Source organism: Podarcis tiliguerta, assembly GCF_965153285.1.
Source record: "Podarcis tiliguerta genome assembly, chromosome: 14".
In the NCBI taxonomy this organism is placed as follows: Eukaryota; Metazoa; Chordata; class Lepidosauria; order Squamata; family Lacertidae; genus Podarcis; species Podarcis tiliguerta.
In genome coordinates, this window is record NC_139547.1 from 43,630,864 (window position 1) to 43,652,563 (window position 21,700).

The following is a 21,700-nucleotide window of genomic DNA, read 5'->3' on the forward strand; positions in this document are numbered from 1 at the left end:
CATTAGGCCACCCTAGATAGCAATATGCTGCAACATTTTGTTGCAGGTCCAGCTTGTCATGATTAATAGCCATGAATTTGTCTGACCCCCTTTTAAAACCATCTAAGTCAGCTGCCCTCACGACATCCAATTTCAGTGAATTCCACAAATAAATGATGTGCTATGGGAAGCAGCAATTCCTTACTGTCAATCCCAAATCTATTGCCCACTCATTTCCCTCAAGTTCTAATGTAGTTCGAGAGAGAAAGAGAGAGAGAGAGAGAGAGAGAAAACTACCGTATTTTTTGCTCTATAAGATGCACCAGACCACAAGACTCACCTAGTTTTTGGAGGAGGAAAATAAAAATAAAAAAAATTCTGAATCTCAGAAGCTGGAACAGCAAGAGGGATCGCTGCGCAGTGAAAGCAGCAATCCCTCTTGCTCTTCTCGCTTCTGGGATACTTGCGCATCCTGCATTCGCTCCATAAGATGCACACACATTTCCCCTTACTTTTTAGGAGGGAAAAAGTGAGTCTTATAGAGCAAAAAATACTGTACATACCTCTATCCGCACTCTCTGCACTATGTATCATTTTATTACAATAAAAAGGCAAGTATTTTTTATTTTCAAGGCAAATGTTGCATCTTGCAAGGACTCTATTTATACTATTAAGTGAACTCATCTGAGTGTGGGTCCTTCAGAAGCCAAAATGGCACAATTGAAACACAAGTGTGTGGCAAAGTGTTGTCAAAGGAAGTAGCAGCCTTGGGTGAAACCCCAAGGTTTTCAGAAGTACAGGGGGTGGGACTCAAACAGCCCAGTGAGGACAGAACTTGCTCAGTGGCTATAGAACACTGTCTGTTGGGGAAGGGGATGAAAAGTAGAGGGGGGGGTGGGAATGGAATGGCATATCCTGGAAAAGGTCGTCACTGGCTAGCTGGAATTGAGAACAGAAGCACTCCAAACCCACCCAAGCAAGAATTCTGACAGTACCTTTTCCACGAGGATGTTTAATTCAGCTTTTGGCAAAAGGGCTATGAATGATCCAACGTCCCGCGTGGTTTCAGCTGTCCAGTTTCTTGGGGAACTTGGAAATACATTTTGGAATATGATGTGAACAAAGAAATCTCAGAGCGTGCCACAATGCCGAAATAAATGAGGTAGCAAATGTACCAATAAAATCCATATGCTGGAACACAGCCAATAGCTATGCAAAAATGCCCTTTTGTTGCTTTCTTTACATAGGATCTTTTAAAATTATTACTTAGACATGTGTTCTATGGACACCACTTCCCCGCATGCCTCTACTGTAAATTGTGAGATTCTCCTGTGTCCTGATTGAAGAAAGTGATTAACTTTAAGGTGAAAGTCCTTTGTCATTAATGGTTATATACTGTGTGTTGTTAAATGAATGCAACAAAATTAAATTTTTTTAAGTGTCAGACTGATTTATATGCTGCTACACGAAGATTCGGGACGCGGGTGGCGCTGTGGGTTAAACCACAGAGCCTAGGACTTGCCGATCAGAAGGTCGGCGGTTCGAATCCCCGCCATGGGGTGAGCTCCCGTTGCTCGGTCCCAGCTCCTGCCAACCTAGCAGTTCGAAAGCACGTCAAAGTGCAAGTAGATAAATAGGTACCGCTCCGGCGGGAAGGTAAACGGTGTTTCCGTGCACTGCTCTGGTTCGCCAGAAGCGGCTTAGTCATGCTGGCCACATGACCCAGAAGTTGTATGCCGGCTCCCTCGGCCAATAAAGCGAGATGAGCGCCGCAACCCCAGAGTCGGCCACGACTGGACCTAATGGTCAGGGGTCGCTTTACCTTTACACGAAGATTCAGAGCAAAACCCTCCCAGATTATTCTCTTACCCATGCAATTCAATAAGTCTGCGCTTGATTTCTGTTTTCTGATCATGGCTGAGATGATGGCATAGTCCGAACTGATGAAGGGCTGTTGCCATCGCTTCCCGCGAGATTCCTTCACAAATAAACTCCGGGGGTAGATGGCAAATGAGATTTCCAAGTAAGTCAATGTCATATTCATCTATGGCCGAGCTGTTCTGAAATAAAGAAGCCAGTGCTGGGGTGTGTGTGTGCAATTGTGATCAAGCTACAAGATGGAATGAGTTCTGAAGAACCGCTAAAAACGCAGAGAAAACAACCATTAAAAACAGTTAAGAAAACCTAAGGGTTTCTTTCCTCTGGGTATTATGTTGAGTTCCTTTTCCCCAGCTTCCTTCCTGGTTTTCTTTGTTGTTTGGCTTGTCCTGCTTCAATGAGCTAGTTTGGGTTGTTTTGTATACAGTGGTACCTCGGGTTAAGTACTTAATTTGTTCAGGAGGTCTGTACTTAACCTGAAACTGTTCTTAACCTGAAGCACCACTTTAGCTAATGGGGCCTCCTGCTGCTGCTGTACCGCCGGAGCACGATTTCTGTTCTCATCCTGAAGCAAAGTTCTTAACCTGAGGTAATATTTCTGGGTTAGTGGAGTCTGTAACCTGAAGCGTAGGTAACCTGAAGTATATGTAACCTGAGGTACCACTATATTATGTTTTTTAAATTGTTGTTTTGTAGGGGGTTGCCCATAAAAGACTTTTAACGAAATAGTGTCATATTCTTACCAGGCAGTCTTGCACTTTTTGCAGAATTGCTTGTTTCTTCTGCCTATTTGAAACAAGACAGTCAAGTTCAAGCTTCCCCAGGCTGGTCACAAAAGGGGCACAGAGAGGTCCTGAAATGGATTCCAGATACTCAGCACTAGAGGAAAGATTTAAAATATCGGGTTTGGGGAAAAAGAAATTAGGATCTTTAGAACACTACATACTAAAATTCATTTAGCAGTGTATCCCACGTTTCCCTTGAAGGGCACTGTATGACATACATTGGGTTCTTATGGCCCAGAGATGAAGAATGTCTGGTTCCGCCAGATGTTGTTGGACTGCATCTCCCATCAATCTTAGCCATTGGTGATGCTGACTGGGCATGATGGGAGATGGAGTCCAGCAACACATGGAGGGCAACAGGTTTTCCCTACCCTGGTGTGTCCGTAGATATATAGGATTGTGGCTTCACAGCAGGCAGCAGAAATCTTTACTTCTGTTCTCTGTCTATCCAGGAGCCTTTGTGTTTCTTTAATGTGTGGGACAGATCTGAGTGACAAGCAAAGGTTACACACTCTTATAGATGTAGAGCAGCAATTTCTTCTTTATCCCAGAATCCTATGAGTGTAACCTGAAATCTATAGCATCTGAGAGGTATTTTCTTTCAGTCTGCCATTGCCATCTTGGAACTATTTATCATTCATCCATTTATTGCATTTCATAGAATCACAGAACTGTAGAGTTGGAAAGGACCCCCAAAGGTCATCTAGTCCAACCCCCTGAAAGGCAGGAATGTCAGCCAAAGCATCCATGGCAGATGACCATCCACCTCTGCTTAAAAACCCCCAAGGAAGGAGAGTTCACCATCTCTCGTGGGAGTCTGTTCCACTGCCAAAGAGCTCTTACTGTCAGAAAGTTTTTCCGAATGTGTAGTCAGAATCTCCTTTCTTTTAACTTGAAGCAGTTGCCTCGAGTACTACCCTCAAGAGCAGGAGAAAACAAGCACACTTCCTCTTCCATATGACAGCCCTTAAGATATTTGAAGATGGCTATCATATCTCCTCTTTTCCTGGCTAAACATACCCAGCTCCTTCAAGTGTTCCTCATAAGGCTTAGTTTCCAGACCCCTGATCATCTTGTTTGCCCTCCTCTGCACACCTTCCAGCTTGTCAACATCCTTCTTAAATTGTGGCAACCAGAACTGGACACAGGACTCCAGGTGTGGTCTGACCAAGGCAGAATAGAGTGGTACTATTACCTCCCTTGATCTGGACACTATACTTCTATTGATGCAGCCTAGAATAGTGTTAGCTTTTTTTTGCTGTTGCATCACACCGTTGACTCATGTTAAGCTTGTGGTCCATTTATATCCCAACTTTCCCCCCTAGAATCTCAAGGTGGCATACATGGCTCTCCCGCACCTCATTTAATCCCCCACAACAATCCTGTGTTTTTGCTTTTTAATGGATCAACAGGGTACCTTTGCTTTTTATTAAACTAGGTGTGCATGAGAGAGAACTTACGGAAGCACTGATAAGAGATAGGGAGGCACAGATGCATTGGAGAGTATCCAAAATTTCCAAGCCAGACAATTGATCTGCAAAAAAGACATCCTTAAATCATTTTTAGCTATATGTGATTGTCGAGGAGCAATGGAAAAAGCAGCAGCAGCTATAATCCTTTATAGGTTCGTTGCTCATAACTTCTGGACAATATCCAGACGTACCTATCCATACCACACCTTCATGCAACGTAACATAACAGAACTTAATGACATCAACATAACATAGCAGCACATAACACAACATCCACATATGTGTAGATGTGCTGCTATGAAGATGTGGGTCATAACACCAGACCCCCATAATATAACATGACACCACGTCCACATAACATACCAGCCAAAGTCACACATCCATATACAAACTGTGGCCAATGACTGGTTTGCAATTTCTCAATGACTCACTTGCAAATTAAGTCCCACTTGGAAGCACAATTAGACTAGTGTGCAAAACCCAAATTTGGCTATCCACCAGATTTTTGCATTCCTTCTATTGTTGCAACATGATTATTGTCCGTTTAAGCACACCAAATTGCGTACTTCTTTCAAAATCTATTTGAATTGCATATTCAAATATATGTTGAAAGAAGGCAAACATAAAAACGTTATTTTGAGGGCATTAAAAAAATGAATAAATCTCAGAGTAATGCAGAAACGTAACAGAATTATGGTAAAAGCTTTAGAAGGTGGTGTTGGCCTGAAATAGACCCACCCACCCTGGCGCAAGCTTCTGTTGAACACAGAATAATGGTGCTTTCACATTATACCTGATATGGCGACAGCAGGTGAAGATTCTTTTCAAAAACTTTGAATGTGTTTAAAAAAGAGACTGTGCTCATACTCTCAAGCTGACTGCACGTTACTCCTTTCACCAATTGGCTGATGCTGATTTGAAGAAAGCATAGATAGTTAAGTAATTATATGACCCAACATGACTTGGCACGTTTTACAGTGCAATTCTATGTATGTCTACTCATATGTAAGTCCCATAACATTCAGGAAGTGTGCTGAGAAGTGTATCCAGACCATCTTTATTTTGCAGATGGGACTGAAGTGGATAGCGTAAATTTAGGTTGGGTAATTAAAATTAGTGCTTTTTTCTGAAAAAAAATGTTTAGGGGTACTCTCATTTTCCTAATCATATTGAAATACTGCCCCTCAATGAGGCCAAACTTAGATTCACAAAATATTTAGAGGTATGCATACCCCTGTGTACCCCCAGAAAAAAAGCACTTATTAAAATACATTAAAGTGCTCAGTTGCCCAACTCAACAAATCCACTTTTTAAAAATTGGACTTTTTAGTGGTTTGTAAATTAACAGTTAAATGCACTTGAATGGTGTGGGACGAACAAAGGGAAAATTGCTTCCTGCGGGCTGTTACTTCCATGGTGATGTTCTGCCTATAAAAATTTCAGGCATCTGAACCTCAAAAGAGCAAGAAAATAATACTTGCAATTGTGGCACCATAAGGATGGAAAGGTAAGGGTCAGTGTGAAATTTGCACTCATACCTTAAGAGGTCGGGAGGAGGGGTTTTCTTTGACAACAATTCATACAGAAACAAGGCCTGAAATGAAATTATAAATTGAAATGAAAGTACTGAAATCAAATTAGCTGCACACACACATGGGATCTGCAACAAAACTGCACAGGACATCCCCAGTCCCTAAAGGAATGCTCCTTTTCATCACTTCAGTCTCCTCTCCCAACTTCAGTTTCCTTCCCTTGCTACACTTAGTTGACATTGTGACATTCAGTACCTCCCAGAAGCTTGCAGGTTTTTGCCAGGCTGCTTTGGGATTTTTCTGCATACCTGGTCTGCACTTAGGAATACCCAGTGCCGGATTTACATATAAGCCCTGGATGTACATTTCCAAAAAACAAGATAAAAAACAAATAAAATAAAACCTACATACAACAACAGTGTACTGTGTTGTGTAGGCTCCTATCATGTAAGTCATAGGCCCTGCCTGCTAGCCTGCTTCCTAAAATATCATTGGTTTGCTCATTTCTATATATAGGGTGCCTACATTCTGCATGGACTGGTTGCATGACAACATGTACAAATGACTTTAGATACCTATTAGGCCCATAGATTACCATATAGCAGGGATAGGCAAACTCTGACCCTCCAGATGTTTGGGAATACAATTCCCATCATCCCTAGCTAACAGGACCAGTGGTCAGGGATGGTGGGAATTGTAGTCCCAAACATCTGGAGGGCCAGAGTTTGCCTATGCCTACCTATTAGGCCCATAAATTACCATATAGCATATATTCAACACAAAAAAACAGCGACAATTTGTTGTTGACAAAGGACAGCTGGACATATAAAGGGCTACCGTCAGTAGCTTAGGGCCTCATCAAACCTAAATCCGGCCCTGGGGATACCTGAGAGATATTTGTGTTGTTAGTTACCTGACTTGGCCTTAATTCTTTGTCTTTCACCAGTGAAGAGTTCAGTCCTTCCTCCATCCACAAAGTAACAAGTGACACCTCTTTAAAAAAGGCCCCTTGCATATCGGCAATCACTGATATCAGTTCCATGGATTCGATCATCTACAGAAGAAGCACAAGAGGCAATGCTAAGAAGAGCCCTGATGAATCAGGCCAATGGCTGTTCCAGTCCAGCATCCTGTTCTCTCAATGGCCAACCAGATGCCTGTGGGAAGCCAGAAAGCACACCAGTGCTCTGCCCACCAACAACTGGTGTTCAGAAGTGTTACTACCTCCAAAATGTCAATTAACTGCGCAGCAAACCTGCACAGCTTTATTAATCCAAAAGCTTGTCCTGAATGGTAGGAAATGTTTGCGTTCTTTCACCTGGCCACAACCTGTAGCCATGCTCTGTGAGGAATCTCAAGATGTTCTGGACTACAGCTGACATCATGCTGGCTGTGAGGTGGAATTCAACAACATCTGGAGGCCTATAGGATTCTCACAGGTAAGTTCCTCACTGATAAAATCTTGAGAACTTTAATTGAAACTGTTTATGGAATGTTTTACCTGTTTTAGATCTTTTTTAATAATAATAATAATAATAATAATAATAATAATAATAATAATGTGGATATGTTTGCTCCCTCAGGAGGTAGGAGAGTATATAAATTCAACAACGACAAAAACAACAATAATTTTATTCCCTTTTTGGGGTTAGAGAACTGCATCACAAAATTCAGACAAAAAGGATACCCGTGTTTCTGTTTGTGTATGAAGGCTCAGCAAACTTTTTCAGCAGGGGGCCAGTCCACTGTCCCTCAGACCTTGTGGGGGGCCGGACTATATTTTTTTTGGGGGGGGAATAATGAACGAATTCCTATGCCCCACAAATAACCCAGAGATGCATTTTAAATAAAAGGACACATTCTACTCATGTAAAAACACACTGATTCCTGGACCGTCCGTGGGCTGGATTTAGAAGGCGATTGGGCCGCATCCGGCCCCCGGGCCTTAGTTTGCCTACCCATGGGGTATCATTTTGGAAAGTGCGAACCCATGTGCGAAATGTCAAGTGAACTGGATTTCTCCCTCAACTCTACTCCTCCCACACAAAGATCTGCAAATACCTTCCGGAGGATCCCTTGGTGCTGTGCTGGTGACAAATCTGATGCACGTTGCGCCAGTGCGCCTCTGACAACCTGAGAAAGCTCTTTGGGACTCATGTTGTGGAATGCCTGGGTGCTGATCCCAGTCGCCAAAGCACCCATTTGACTTATATTATGAAACGACAAAGCCTGCATGAAGAACAAAATAAATGCACAGCAGCTGATTAACAGAGTATAAGACTGCATTTGGACAGTATGCATAGGTTATATGTAAAATCTCCAAGGTTGTTTTTGCACATCATGGGCAGAAGGCTTTTGAGCCACTTGCACTTTATATTGTACTAGCAGTCTTTTACCTGGCATTGCCTGGGTACAATGCAGAGCAGTTCTGAATAGTTCATTTTAGATTCATTTTACAACAACATCCCCCAAAGTACCTTTTCATACATCAGGTATTTGCTGGATAAAATCATGATCTGGCTTTTGGCCCATCCAGAGACTTGGTTTAAGGTTGGAATAGCATTGTGCACAGCCTCAGGTGAGAGAGACTCCAACTGGCTGATAGTTAGTCCCACAACTGCGTCCGAGAGTGACCCAAGAGTGTCGTTCAACGTCTGATTTTGCATGGCAATGTCAAGAAGTTGGGATTTGAGCTGAAACAGATTTTTAAAAAGTGTGTTAAAGAACTGATCAGAAGCTAAAACATGTATGCTTTCTGAGGCTAACTTTCCTTTGTTTCTCTGATCAATAGCAACGTTTGCTAAACAGACATTCTCAACAGGTGTAAACACATAAAGGCCTGGGTTGCACACCACATTGAACCACACCAGCTGTAGTTAGCAAAAAAGAATGTTTGCCGTGTGGAAGAGTGCTAGGCGTTCTTGTAGGCAAACTACACAAGTGAGAATAGATCTGCCCAGTTGTCTTGCTAGTAATTAATGGAGCAGCAGAGATATTGCTCCAGAGTAGTGTTGGTACATTCGGTCTGGCCATTGGTTTGTTGGTGATATGCTATGGAGAGCAGAAGATCTACATCCAGAAGAAGAAGAAGAAGAGTTTGGATTTGATATCCCGCCTTTCACTCCCTTTAAGGAGTCTCAAAGCGGCTAACATTCTCCTTTCCCTTCCTCCCCCACAACAAACACTCTGTGAGGTGAGTGGGGCTGAGAGACTTCAAAGAAGTATGACTGGCCCAAGGTCACCCAACAGCTGCATGTGGAGGAGCGGAGACGCGAACCCGGTTCCCCAGATTACAAGACTACCGCTCTCAACCACTACACCACACTGGCTCATCCAGTAGAATGGAAGCAGCTATGCCAGAACCATGTAGTAAACTGGGAACCTCAATCAGACACAATACTTTCTGACAGCCTATGTAGGTGGAAGACATGCTTGATAAACAAGTGAGCTATTTACTTGGTGGACAGGATGCAAGATATGAAATGGGCCGTTTTTACAAGCAGGTCCACCATTACCAGGAATGTACTGTGCCCACCCGGTAGGGGAAGATCTGTGACAATATCCAAGGATATACTATTCTAAATCCAAGAGGAAATTGGAAAGAGATGTAACAACCTAGGCTGTTTGTTGGGTGGATTCTTGGTTTGCCGGCAGCTATCATGTCTGGGCATGGTGCTCCATGTCCTTCGGAACCTTGTGCCACCAAAATTCTTAGGTGCCCGAGTGGACAGTCTTTTACAGAACCAAATGACCAGCAGGCTGGCTATCATGACATGACACTAAACTCAAATTTCTGTCACTTCCAAAGTCCTTCCAAAGTGATGCAATCATTCTAGCAAGAATAAAGTCTATACCCACCTTCTGAACATCAGCCTGGAAACCCCTCAGCTGGTTACATTTAATCATTTGATGAAGCAGTACCCGGGCCACATTGGCATCCATCTGTTCCAGGCTATTGTAAAAACAAACCAGCAAGCCTAACCTGCATGAAAGAATGTGGAAGTGAGTTGGCAGCCTTCCGCTACTAAATGCCCATCACTACAGTGCAGCTGGGTAGCATAGGGCAGTGGTTAAGAGACTGAGTTATAAAACAGAAAGTCCTAGGGGGTTAATAATGCTGCCCTCTCTTTTAGAGTTGTTGTAAGGCTCATACAACAGCGGGTGGCACTGTGGTCTAAACCACAGAGCCTAGGGCTTGCCGATCAGAAGGTCAGCGGTTTGAATCCCCACGACGGAGTGAGCTCCTGTTGCTCGGTCCCTGCTCCTGCCAACCTAGCACTTCAAAAGCACGTCAAAGTACAAGTAGATAAATAGGTACCGCTCCAGCGGGAAGGTAAGAGGCGTTTCTGTGCACTGCTCTGGTTCACCAGAAGCGGCTTAGTCATGCTGGACACATGACCCGGAAACTGTCTGTGGACAAACACCGGCTCTCTTGGCCTATAGAGGGATATGAGCGCCGCAACCCCAGAGTTGTCCGTGACTGGACCTAATGGTCAGCGGTACCTTTACCTTTAAGGCTCATAAGAGGGTATAATACACACAATGTGCCTTCCATACTCTAAGCGCACTGTATATAAGTGGTACTGTTATATCGGGCAACCAATCAAAGCAAATTATTTTGAATCAAATTACATGTCCAGAAAAATCACATGACACAGCCCTTCTGGGACTGTACCACTTCAGGACATATAGCAGGGGACAATTGGCTGGTTGAATGCTCTCCCACATTATTATACAAAGCCCTTGACAACTTAGGACCAGTTTACCTATGAAATGACCTTACCCCACATGTGGCCACTTGATCTCTTTGAGCAGAAGAACTGACACCACTACAGATACCACATAATACCCATTCCACATTTGTAAGAACTCAATCATTTAGATTGAAAAATCCCTACACTTGAAAATCCCTATTGATATCAACCAGGTGCCTTCACTGTACAGTGGTACCTCAGGTTAAGTACTTAATTAGTTCCAGAGGTCTGTTCTTAACCTGAAACTGTTCTTAACCTGAAGCACCACTTCAGCTAATGGGGCCTCCTGCTGCTGCTGCACCACCGGAGCCCGATTTCTGTTCTTATCCTGAAGCAAAGTTCTTAACCTGAAGCACTATTTCTGGGTTAGCGGAGTGTGTAACCTGAAGCGTAGGTAACCTGAAGCGTATGTAACCCGCAGTACCACTGTACTCTTTTCGGCACTTGCTAAAAACAAATTCTTCTTTAGACAAGCCTACCCAGGTGCTTAGAAAGTTGAGGTAATTATATTCTTAGTATTTTAACTTTTGTATGTGCGGTTGCATTTTTTTCCTTTATTTTCTTGCTTTATTTTTTTGTAAAATATGTTGAGGTTGCTGTTGTTGTTGTTTACAGTCAAGCAGTGTAGAGATTTTATGAAATAAAATAAAAATAAGAGGACCCATCATATAGCACTGTGGGGTCCAGAAGAGAACAGTTTTTCCATGACTTGATAACAATCCTTGAAACACTTAGCCTCATCTCTCTCCTCCTCACCGCCATGCTCAACTTGCAAAAAATACAACCTTGAGAAATATGACTTGCCTATAGAGAGTTGAGGTGTTTCTCATATCAAATCCCGATGCATTTATTCTTTCCAAGAAAGCCAGCGAAAGATCCGGTGTGATATCATACACGGTATCAAGCTGTTTTGTTGCATTGTCATAACTGATGAACAATCTCATCTAATTAGAAGAGAGATTAAAGGTGTGTTATCAGGACTGAACTCAGCAGTATACACTAAGTGTTCATATTCCATATGATACCTATCTACATCCCCTCCACTGCTCCCATTTCCCTCAATCTCTGCCCAGCAAAGAAGAGTCTTGCATTTTAGAATGCTCTTGATAAGACCTGTTGCCTTGGCTAATTGGATTTAACAACTTATGTGTTCTAAACAGAACACTGTTTTTAATAATAAAAATAAAATATCTACAGTTATATTTTGTTTTCCTAAGGGGATCTTACTTTTGTTCAATGTTTGTTTTATTAAACAATAAAAGTGTGTGAGAGCCAGTTTTGACTTATTATAGCTTCAGGAACTGTTTTTTAAAAAGTAGAGATCATTACAGTACTGTGGATTTGATTACTGCTAGAATCTTGCTTTCTTTCATGAGTGATATATCTATATTTCTCTCTCTCTCTGTGTGTGTGTGTGTGTGTGTGTGTACTCAGAACTCAAACTGGTACTGTGATTGAAATCCAGAGTAGTACTTGGAGCCATAAGAATGACACCAACCGTGCCTTATATATTCCAAAATTCAGGTGAGTACTTCATCATTACTTACTTCATTAGGGTTAATTTTTGTGATTTCTTCCAGTGGGAGGTGAACCATATATCTTCCTAGGATCCACAGGTTGTCTGCACTGACCCACGAAGTAGAATTCTCTGGTTCTGGGGACACCACAAAAGAAAAATGCTCATAGCCAAGTGAGCATCATTACTACTATAAACGAACAAGTTGGCCTTGCAACAAAATGTTACGGTGAAAAGTGCTTCTATTCAGGGCTCTAGCCAGCCAGCCAGTCATGCCATTTTCAGTCCCCTCTCCTCCCAGTTTTCTGGCCAGCTGTCAGGAAACATTCTGCAACTGCTGTGCATGACCTATTCAGTTTCCCTCTGATTTGTTGGGGGGAGAAAATTTATTGTACTTTTGCAAACCTTGGGGTCCCCACTCCCACAACAAGCCTGCTGATACCCGCCAGGCACTCTTGTGCATGGGGATCAGGGCCGGAATTAGGTTTGATGAGGCCCTAAGCTACTGAAGGTAGTGGAGCCCTTTATATGTCCAGCTGTCCTTTGTCAACAACAAATTGCCGCTTTTTTTGGTGTTGAATATATGCTATATGGTAATTTATGGGCCTAGTAGGTGTCTAAAGCCATTTGCACATAACAAAATATGCATTTTATCAAAGTAATTGTTGAACTGAAATACAATTAAGAAGTATATTAATAGTGAAATAATTATTAAGCTCTAACTTAAAATGATTGAGTGCCCATTACTTACATCATAGGAGCCTACACAACACAAAACACTGCTGCTGTATGTAGGTTTTATTTTATTTGTTTTTTATTTTATATTTTGGAAATGTACATCCAGGTTTTTTTCCTTTAAATTTTCTTGGGGGGCCCTCAAGAGAGTGGGGCCCTAAGCTATAGCTTGTTTAGCTTATATATAAACCTGGCACTGATGGGGATGGTATCATTTTGGCAACGTAAGGAACAACCTTAGATAATTAGTTCACTATTAATATACAGAATACGCAACCTAAAGTCAAAACTTGGGCAGCTGCATTTTGAGCTTCCTTCAAAGGCAGTCCTACAGGATTACAGTAATCCAACTGAGCAGATCTCCTCATTTCTTTGGAGGCAGGGTGATTGATTCCAAGGGCAGATTTCAACCAGCAGTGATCTATAGCTTTTGCTCTGGAGCCCTCTGCTGGATTCATGTGCAGTTCTTCCTGCCATAGCTCCTAGCATTGATCTAGATATGCTGTGTAGCCTGTTGTATCGATCCGTCCCAGGAAACAGTGTCCAGAATCCATATGTCCATTGGGAAACATATTTCCCAATAACAGATTATCTTCTACCTCATTGCAATCTTGTAATTCTTAGACAATTGCCTACAATAAACCATGGTGTGAAAGACACGGTTATTCCCCCAGAAAGATAAACAAGAGGATTTGTCTCTGAGCAACCGGAAGAGGAGAGGCATGCAGAGGTCAGGGTAAGGATTCTGAGCAGAGGGAGGTCCATTTGCCATCATTTGGCCACACATCCCAAAGGGAAGCTCACTACCAGACCCTCCAAATGTCCTTATTTTCCAGGGATAGTCCCAGACTTACAGAAGCCGTCCTGGTTTCTGATTTGATCCCAGAATGTCCCGCTTTTCCTTAGGGCATCTCTGTTTTCATCAGAGAAATGTTGGAGGGTATGGAGTTATGTGACCCCTGAGCCAAGGAGATAAGTAACTATACAACCTTTAGAAGACATCTGAAGGCAGCCCTGTACAGGAAAGTTTTAAAAATAATATTTAACCGCTGAGTCTAGGGTTTGTCGATCAGAAGGTCGGCGGTTCAAATCCCCATGACGGGGTGAGCTCCTGTTGCTTGGTCCCAGCTCCTGCCTACCTAGCAGTTCGAAAGCACACCCAAAAAGTGCAAATAGATAAATAGGTACTGCTCCAGCGGGAAGGTAAACGGTGTTTCCGTGCGCTGCTCTGGTTCACCAGAAGCGGCTTAGTCATGCTGGCCACATGACCCGGAAGCTGTCTGTGGAAAACGCTGGCTCCCCATTGATGGTGTTATGTACTAAGCTTGGATCCTAGAAACAATAGGCAGGTAGGATCCTAGAATGCAACAACTGATTGGCTTGCAGGATAAGACCAATCAGGCTCCAGGAGGAAGTTAACCAGCCTATTAGGCTGGTAGGATCGTAGAATGCAACAACTGATTGGCCTGCAGGAGAAGACCAATCAGGCTCCAGGAGGGAAGCAGAATCAGCCAATCAGATGGGATTCATTGTGTAAATAATGTACATAAAAGCCTGAGGTTTGGGGGGAAATTCAGTCACTGTTTTACAAGCTGCAGTAAAGAGCATTAAACCACTGCAGGACTCCCGAGTATATTTCAGATGGGGAGAAGGCACCTACATCAGTTCCAATATACCACATTCACTCCTGGCGAGAAGCTCTTTTCATCCCTCCTTTGTTCAGAGAGAGAGTGTGGGAGGGTGGCCAAACTTGACATCCAATGAAATTTGAGCATGTTTAAGCAGGGTTGGGGGTGTCAATGCAGAAGAGGCAGAGCCAATGCAATCAGAAACTCAGCAGCAGTCACCTGTGTGTTATAAATTTTTGAAGGGGTATTTCCTGTGATTTTTGTAAGCACCATATGAGGAACATTGGGGCATATGGGCGCCACATTGGGGCATATGGGCGCCACATTGGTAAGCCCTTAAAGCAGTAGGTCCCAATTAGTTAAGTACTGTGGAACCCCTGTTTTTCAAGAGTCAAGCCATGGACCCCCTACTTTTGAAAATGTTTATATCTCTCTGCTAGTTTTAGTTATGTGAATGGTGCCACGGACTGCCTGGGTGGGTTACACAAAACCCCTGTGGTCCTCCGACCACCACTTGGGAACCACTGCCTTAAGGGATGTATATGGCACCTGTTGGTTGCTGCTATTCAACCTACCACTGGTATTGTAGGATTTTTGTAGGATTTGTGTCATCCAGTCGTATAGAGCCTTTTGTGCATTTGCTCCTGTTCTGTCATACAGGTCTCTGAACACAGTTGATCTGAAAGAGAAAAGCAGCACACGATGGATGGATTTGACTGACTTTCCTTTCATTAGCCTGTCAGCCAAAATTCTCCCTCCCTCCCCACCCTGCTCTCACCCTTAGTCACAAGATTCTATATTTGTGAATTAAATCACCCAGTACATTTTTATAGGATTGAGAGTTTGCTTTGGTTGACTTGCAACTTTGGTTGACTTGAAATATAGGTTATTTCTATATTGATGTTGTTATTCATAAGCATTCATATTCATATAACTTGCTATTCATATAGGTTATTTCTATACCGATGTTATAAAATAAAACCACTTGTTGCCTTGATTTATTTACAGCCAGAAAAGTAACTTACAGGTTTCGAAAAGCATCTTCTTGCAGATCGTTTGGGAGCCTTGCTATGGTGTGGCGTTGCAGGTAGGTCACTGATGACGCCTGAAGGACCTGGCTTAATATGTCCACACATTCCACAGCGTTCAGCATCAGGAAGCACCTTTCCAGAGTAATGAGGAACAATGTCCTGTTTCCTCCTGGACTTTGGAAAATCCTCTCTCTTATGCCGGCCAGATCGATAACAATATTTCCCAACTCCTGAAATCAAAGAGTGCAGCTGTTTCAATGGCTATTAGTCATAGGACGTGGTCATGCAACAAACCATTGCAGGTGTTCCAGCTAGTCAAGATCTTTTGCCACACACACCTCTTTAGATGGGTAAAAAGGTAAAGGTAAAGGACCCCTGGATGGTTAAATCCAGTCACAGGTGACTATGGGGTTGTGGCGCTCATCTTGCTTTCAGGCCGAGGGAGCCGGCATTTGTCCACAGACAGCTTTCTGGGTCATGTGGCCAACAGGACTAAACCGCTTCTGGCACAATGGAACACCGTGACAGAAACCAGAGTGCACGGAAACGCCGTTTACCTTCCCACCACAATGCTACCTATTTACCGTATCTACTTGCACTGGCGTGCTGGTAATGATGAGGCTTCCCCCAAAAAAACACAATGACATCAACACTGACTTGTAAGGAAGAGATCAGGCTAATAATGGCACAGGTTCATAAGCAAGCACAAGGTCCAGAAGTCAAGATTCTGAGGTATATGAGCAAGCCAGGAGGTTCATAACTGAATGGAAGCTACAAAGATGTCCCAACAGTTGACATGCCCCCTCCAGCCAAGCTTTTAAAGGACTGTAGCGTGAGCTCATTCACGGGACTCTCTCGCCCTATGGGTCTACTCCAGGTGCACACCTGCACTCCCTCTGGGCAGATGCACCTGATCCCACATCCAAAGGCTGTGCCTGCATCTCAGTCTCCCTGCCTTCAGCTCTGCTGCCACCTACACCTTTTCAGACTTCCATCTGGCTGGCCAAAGCCCTCTTCCTTCCATGATGAGGCTCTGCTCTCTGCTGGAGGGGCAGAGGAGGGAGCTGGGACCTCCATCTCTGACATGTAGAGTCACAAGAGGAGCACCTCTCTCCTGCACCCGGTGATGGCACCAGCGTATGTAAAAGAGAATCTAGGCCAAGACTGCTCCAGTTTGCAGCACGCTTTAACCAAAACCTATTTACCAAATGCTCCTGCTTGCTGCTGAAGAGATACTTCATTGCTGTTTGAAAATGTGAATGATTCATCTGTCGAAACTCTGACAGCAGCACTTTGGGGTGGTATAAGAGGTTGCCCAGGTAATTTTTTACAGACACCTGAAAAACAGGGTAGAGGGGTAGAGAGGATGGATAAAACTCATTCAAATACGATTCACCTTGGGGGTTTTTTATGAACTTTTATGAACACTGAAGAGAGACACGGTCATAGATCAGGGCGAAAAAAATTATTTTATTTTATTCCACCACTCACCAGCAGCAGCCTACCCAACCTTACTGAAATACTCTAGTAGCAGAGATATTAGAGTGATGCAAACCTGTAGACTGCTAGCAGTAATTTCAATATCCTGATCATGGAGGATTGCCATGATTTGGTCAAGCAGGTCAGTTGTCCACATGTTAGTGCTATAGAAGAAAACAGGGGCAAAAAAAGTATATTCAATCATTTGTTCTGAAATTGTAATGTTTCTATAACTAGTACATCCTCATACTAACATAGCTATATAGTTTGAATTACTAGGTACTATTTACCTTTAACAGCATTGATGTTTGGATGTCAAGCGCCATTTTGAATCCAGGTGATGGGCCAAAACATGATTTTGGTGTGACTTTGCCCCATTTTAGGCCAAACTGGGCCAAACTCACAAACCTCACTATCCATTTACCATATTTTTCCATGTATTTTTTTAGTCCAAAATAAATAAATAAATAAATAAATGCAACATTCTGTGTGTAAGATGACCCCCAATTTTAAACTTTTTTTGGGGGGGAGGAATACAGTCTTATACACGGAAAAATACAGTAAATACCACATTTTTTTGTTTCTACAAATTCCCAGGTAGCCCAAGACACTCTCCACTATTCTACTATACAGTAAAGAACACTAATCAGTTACCTTTGAAAGTGAAGTATATCAAGGAGAGCTATAAAGGGGGAAAATAATCCAAAAGGTTAATACTCTCTTTCATATTATAAAGCGGATTTTTAAAAATAAATGCAAATATACTCCACAATTACCATTTAGATACTTTCCAGCTATGACTTCTTCCTTAAAAAAAGAGATAGAAGAGGACAAAATGCATGCAATAACAGGGATTGTGGAATGTAGCTAAAAATATGAAGTACTGGAAAAATACTGACCACGGTTCTTTGCAGCTGTGGTGGCAGATCTGAAGAAGGAAACAGTACAAAAAAATGTTAATAGAAACTGCTTTGACTGTAGTGCTGTACGCATACTGACCTGGGAGCAAGTCCCATGAAACTCAATGGAGCTTATTTCTGAGTAGACAGGCATAGAACTTCGCTGCCAGAAACACAGAAACTAACACATCATGAATATTGTATATATTAGTGATATCTGCGAATACTGTATTGGCCCAAATATAAGCCGCACTTTTTTTCCAAATTCCCCCCAAGCCGCCGAATTTTAAAGGTGCAGCTTATTTGCAGGTGTGGCTTATATTCGGGCCAATACGGTATAATGCAATTCAAGTAAAGGTTTGGGAAGGAGTCTAAGGTGGGCCAGAGAAATTAGATCATTTTGCAAAAGATTCTGCATTTTTTTTTAATACGATACGATATCTTTATTGTCATTGTCCCTTGCGGAACAATGAAATTGAAAACTACTTAATGATAGAAAAAGAACACCCAATCTACTATATATATTTTGGAAAGTAGTTTGTCTGTCTTCCTGTCCTCTAAGTTTGTCTGCCTCTCAATATATAATCACCAGACTTGCCACAATGACTCCTGATATGGGGAAGGTGGACTGTTACCATTTGGGCCCCCGGTGCTATTTTGAAATGCGAATTCAGTATGCTTTCTCACATTGACGGGCTCTCTGGATATCGTTGCCAAACTCAGCATGAGGACTCACAAGGCAGGGGTGGCAGTCTTCATTGTTGCTTGCATGCCAGGCGCCATTTTAAATCAAGATGGCTGCCAGGGTACTGCCATCGAAAGGGGGGAGGGGGGCAGAAGCGTACAGGGATCCTCCACCGTTGCTCAGCAGTAACACTTCGTCAGGGAGTGGAAAGAGTGAGGCCTCTGGTGAAGCGGAGGTAGAAAGGAGGGGCGAAGTGAGGCAAAGGTTCACAGAGGTTACTGTGGAGCCCTAGCACCTCGCCCAGTCAGGCTGGTCGGGAAACAGACATGCCGCTTCCGTCACCTACTTTTTGCAAGGGGGTCAAACGTAAAGAAAGGAGGCGGAGATTTGGGGTATCTAAGTTCTTATGCTGGGGGGGGGGGCAGGAAGGAGCCACTCCCGGAATTTGCAAGTGACTGAGACAGACATGAACTTTGGGTTTCTGCACTGTACATAGTTTGCACTAAATAAAACCTGTAAAAAGCAGGTCGGAGTCCTGGATGTTTACTCGTGAGCAACCACCAGCACCCCTGACGATGGCAGACCAAAATGTGACTTTGGTGTGACTTTGCCTGATTTTTGGCATGATGGGTCCAAACTCACAAATTATACTGTTAAAAAAACACACAGTATTTTGGGGTTTCTACAAATTACTGTGCAGTGCCAGTAACTTCTAGCTAGCAGGAAATAATTCTTTTGAAAATTAGCTCTGTGAAGAAGACATATAATTTACACATTTAAATGTTCCTGCTCAAAATAACATCTCATCTCTTAAAACACTATCCAGCGTTTTAACTGAGGGCAGTTCAACCCTCAGTCTGTTCAGTGGAATTGCCACCATTTATTTGTTTGTTTTTCTACTTAATGAATAGGATTGCACTGCCCTTATTTTAGTAGGAAACTTGCTTCATTTTCCTCAGTATTACTGGATTCCACTTTAATAGGCCGTAAATTTCTTCACAGGCAGAATCTCTCTGTGACGCACAAAAGTATTTCATCTTACCTTGACTGATGTTCTGATGACTCGAAGCCTCTATAGGATTTGTTAACATCAAGAAGAAAAATATCCTCAGGGTTAGGGTCATTTTCCCTGTTGCTTTATGGTGTTGAGATAGCCAGATTGCAAAAGAAAGAGGAAGAAAGAAGTTTTGCCCAGCTTTGTGATTTGAACAAAATAATATCTGCATTGCTTGTTGCCGTTGTAGTGTTGCCTGATTCTAAAATTTGGGTAGTTTTTTTTTTTTTAATTGCAGCAAATTTAAGAGCTTGGACACACACAGTTTTTTCTTTTGATGCTTGATGTTAACATATGTTACTCAGGCTCCATTTGCACAATACATTTAAAGCAGTATCATACCACTTTCAATAGTCATGGCTTCCCCACGGAATCCTGGGAACTGTAGTTTGTTAAAGCTGCCGGCCATTGTCTGGAGACCCCCTTCCCCCCCACAGAGCTCTAATTCCCAGAACGGTTTAACAACCGGTCCCTCTTCTCATCCTACTAGCCCCGGTGGGCACCAGCCACCACGACCCCTTTCTCTCTCAAACTGGAGGAAATGTCTCTCCTAAAATGGTCCTGGCCACCTGCAACAAGGACTTGTATTACTACAACCAGGGCCAGCCCAAAACATTTTGGCACCTGAGGTGAACCACAAAATGGCACCTCCCTCCCTGCCAGGGAAGGAGGAGTGAGTGAAAATATATGTCTGGAACAATTGCCAAATGATGATCCACATCAGGATCTGCTGCCCCTGTGTATCATGCTGCCTGAGGCAGTTGCCTCACCTTGCCTCATGTGTGGGCTGGCTTAGTCTACAATTAAAAAAAGAAAAAGAAAAAAGATATGAGGATCAATTTCCAGCCCAGTTTTCTTTGTGAGTTAATTGTGTTTCAAGGACCTGCCCCTGGCTTTGTAGGTGTAGGATCCTAGCCTAAACCAAATTCACCTGGCTTGATAATTATTTTTTTTTCAAAATGTGGGCTGACCCTATTATTTGTTTATTACATAAATTACTGCCACTACTCTTCAAACCAATTGCCCAGGAAAGTTTCTATCTATCTATCTATCATAAAAAATTAAACAGCTGAATAAGACAGCTTTACCATTTCCTGCAAGCCAACCTGAACAGGATCAAAAATATCATGGAGCTTAAAGGTAAAGGACCCCTGGATGGTTAAGTCCAGTCAAAGGTGGACTCATCTTGCTTTCAGGCAGAAGAAGCCAGCATTTGTCCACAGACAGCTTTCCAGGTCATGTGGCCAGCGAGACTAAACTGCATCTGGAGCAACAGGACACCGTGAAGGAAGCCAGAGCACATGGAAACGCCGTTTACCTTCCCACTGCAGCTGCACCTATTTATCTACTTGCACTGCTGTGCTTTCAAACTGCTAGGTTGGCAGGAGCTGGGACAGAGCAATGGGAGCTCACCTTGTGGTGGGGTGGTGGGGATTCAAACCACCGACCTTCTGATCGGCAAGCCCAAGAGGCTCAGTGGTTTAGACCATAGCGCCACCCGTGTCCCATGCATCATGGAGCATAAAATAACATCAACAATAGTGTGATTGAAGATTATGAGCATCTGATCTTGGGAACCAGCTTGATTTATTAGACCCATCCATCTTCGCTGTGTGGAAAAGCTACCTGTACTCCCCTTTCCGCTAGTCCATGGGGAGTTCTCCAGTACATCTGTGTCATTCATAGGTATTCAGTTTCCCTTACAATGAACTCAGTTGTACTTGTTTCTGCCTTTGCCCTATTAATTTGCACAGCATGGCTTGCAAATCCAGTCCTCCACTGACAAATTCAGTCCTCTGCCTTTCCTGCTTTTCTGCATTTTAAATTTTTATTTAACCAGATTTATATACCACTTAATAAAACAACAATAGCCCTCTAAGTAGTTTACATGAAATAATATAAAGTATTCAGAAGAAAATACCAGTAGAATCACCAGACTTGCTTTTAGACATTATCGAAATATGGATAAAATCAACAGTTTTGGAAGCAAATGTGCTTCGTAAAAGTGGCATGCCAGTGTAGGCTTGCCTAAACCAAAAGGTTTTGAGCGGATGTCAAAAATGGTGCAATGAAGGCTAATATCAATAGACTGGGAGCTCCAGAGAATAAGTACTGCCACATTAAATGACTGATACCTCTCAAGGGTAGAACAAACATACATGGTGCTCGTAAAAGTGCCAATTCTGCAGATCAAAGTGGTCAGAGTGGACTCATCTTTCAAAGCAATCCTGCAATCCTATGCATGCTTACTTATGCATGTTTATAAGTTCCAC

The 21,700-nt window shown here is 42.8% G+C and overlaps 1 protein-coding gene and 1 long non-coding RNA gene across 3 annotated transcripts in view; one reads left to right on the plus strand and one right to left on the minus strand.

Moving 5' to 3' along the window:
- LOC310664579 overlaps positions 1 to 21,700 on the plus strand; it is a 182,905-nt gene that overhangs the window by 54,186 nt on the left and 107,019 nt on the right. The window lies entirely within an intron of this gene.
- OTOA (otoancorin) overlaps positions 1 to 21,700 on the minus strand; it is a 47,551-nt gene that overhangs the window by 20,036 nt on the left and 5,815 nt on the right. The window contains exons 3-22 of one of the 2 annotated variants that reach the window (XM_083413343.1): positions 19,416 to 19,508; positions 17,689 to 17,717; positions 17,566 to 17,596; positions 17,444 to 17,471; positions 16,866 to 16,953; positions 16,516 to 16,647; positions 15,305 to 15,540; positions 14,855 to 14,958; positions 11,948 to 12,054; positions 11,205 to 11,344; positions 9,505 to 9,628; positions 8,124 to 8,339; positions 7,708 to 7,875; positions 6,560 to 6,700; positions 5,653 to 5,708; positions 4,908 to 5,025; positions 4,103 to 4,176; positions 2,601 to 2,736; positions 1,849 to 2,039; positions 975 to 1,068 (exon numbers count right to left, since the gene is read on the minus strand). In XM_083413343.1, coding sequence (XP_083269469.1) covers positions 975 to 1,068; positions 1,849 to 2,039; positions 2,601 to 2,736; positions 4,103 to 4,176; positions 4,908 to 5,025; positions 5,653 to 5,708; positions 6,560 to 6,700; positions 7,708 to 7,875; positions 8,124 to 8,339; positions 9,505 to 9,628; positions 11,205 to 11,344; positions 11,948 to 12,054; positions 14,855 to 14,958; positions 15,305 to 15,540; positions 16,516 to 16,647; positions 16,866 to 16,953; positions 17,444 to 17,471; positions 17,566 to 17,596; positions 17,689 to 17,717; positions 19,416 to 19,497 — 2,295 coding nt within the window. In that variant the 5' untranslated portion in view covers positions 19,498 to 19,508. Of the gene's footprint in view, positions 1 to 974; positions 1,069 to 1,848; positions 2,040 to 2,600; positions 2,737 to 4,102; positions 4,177 to 4,907; positions 5,026 to 5,652; positions 5,709 to 6,559; positions 6,701 to 7,707; positions 7,876 to 8,123; positions 8,340 to 9,504; positions 9,629 to 11,204; positions 11,345 to 11,947; positions 12,055 to 14,854; positions 14,959 to 15,304; positions 15,541 to 16,515; positions 16,648 to 16,865; positions 16,954 to 17,443; positions 17,472 to 17,565; positions 17,597 to 17,688; positions 17,718 to 18,375; positions 18,738 to 19,415; positions 19,509 to 21,700 lie in introns of those variants that run through there. The other variant, XM_083413344.1, reaches the window with a different exon arrangement.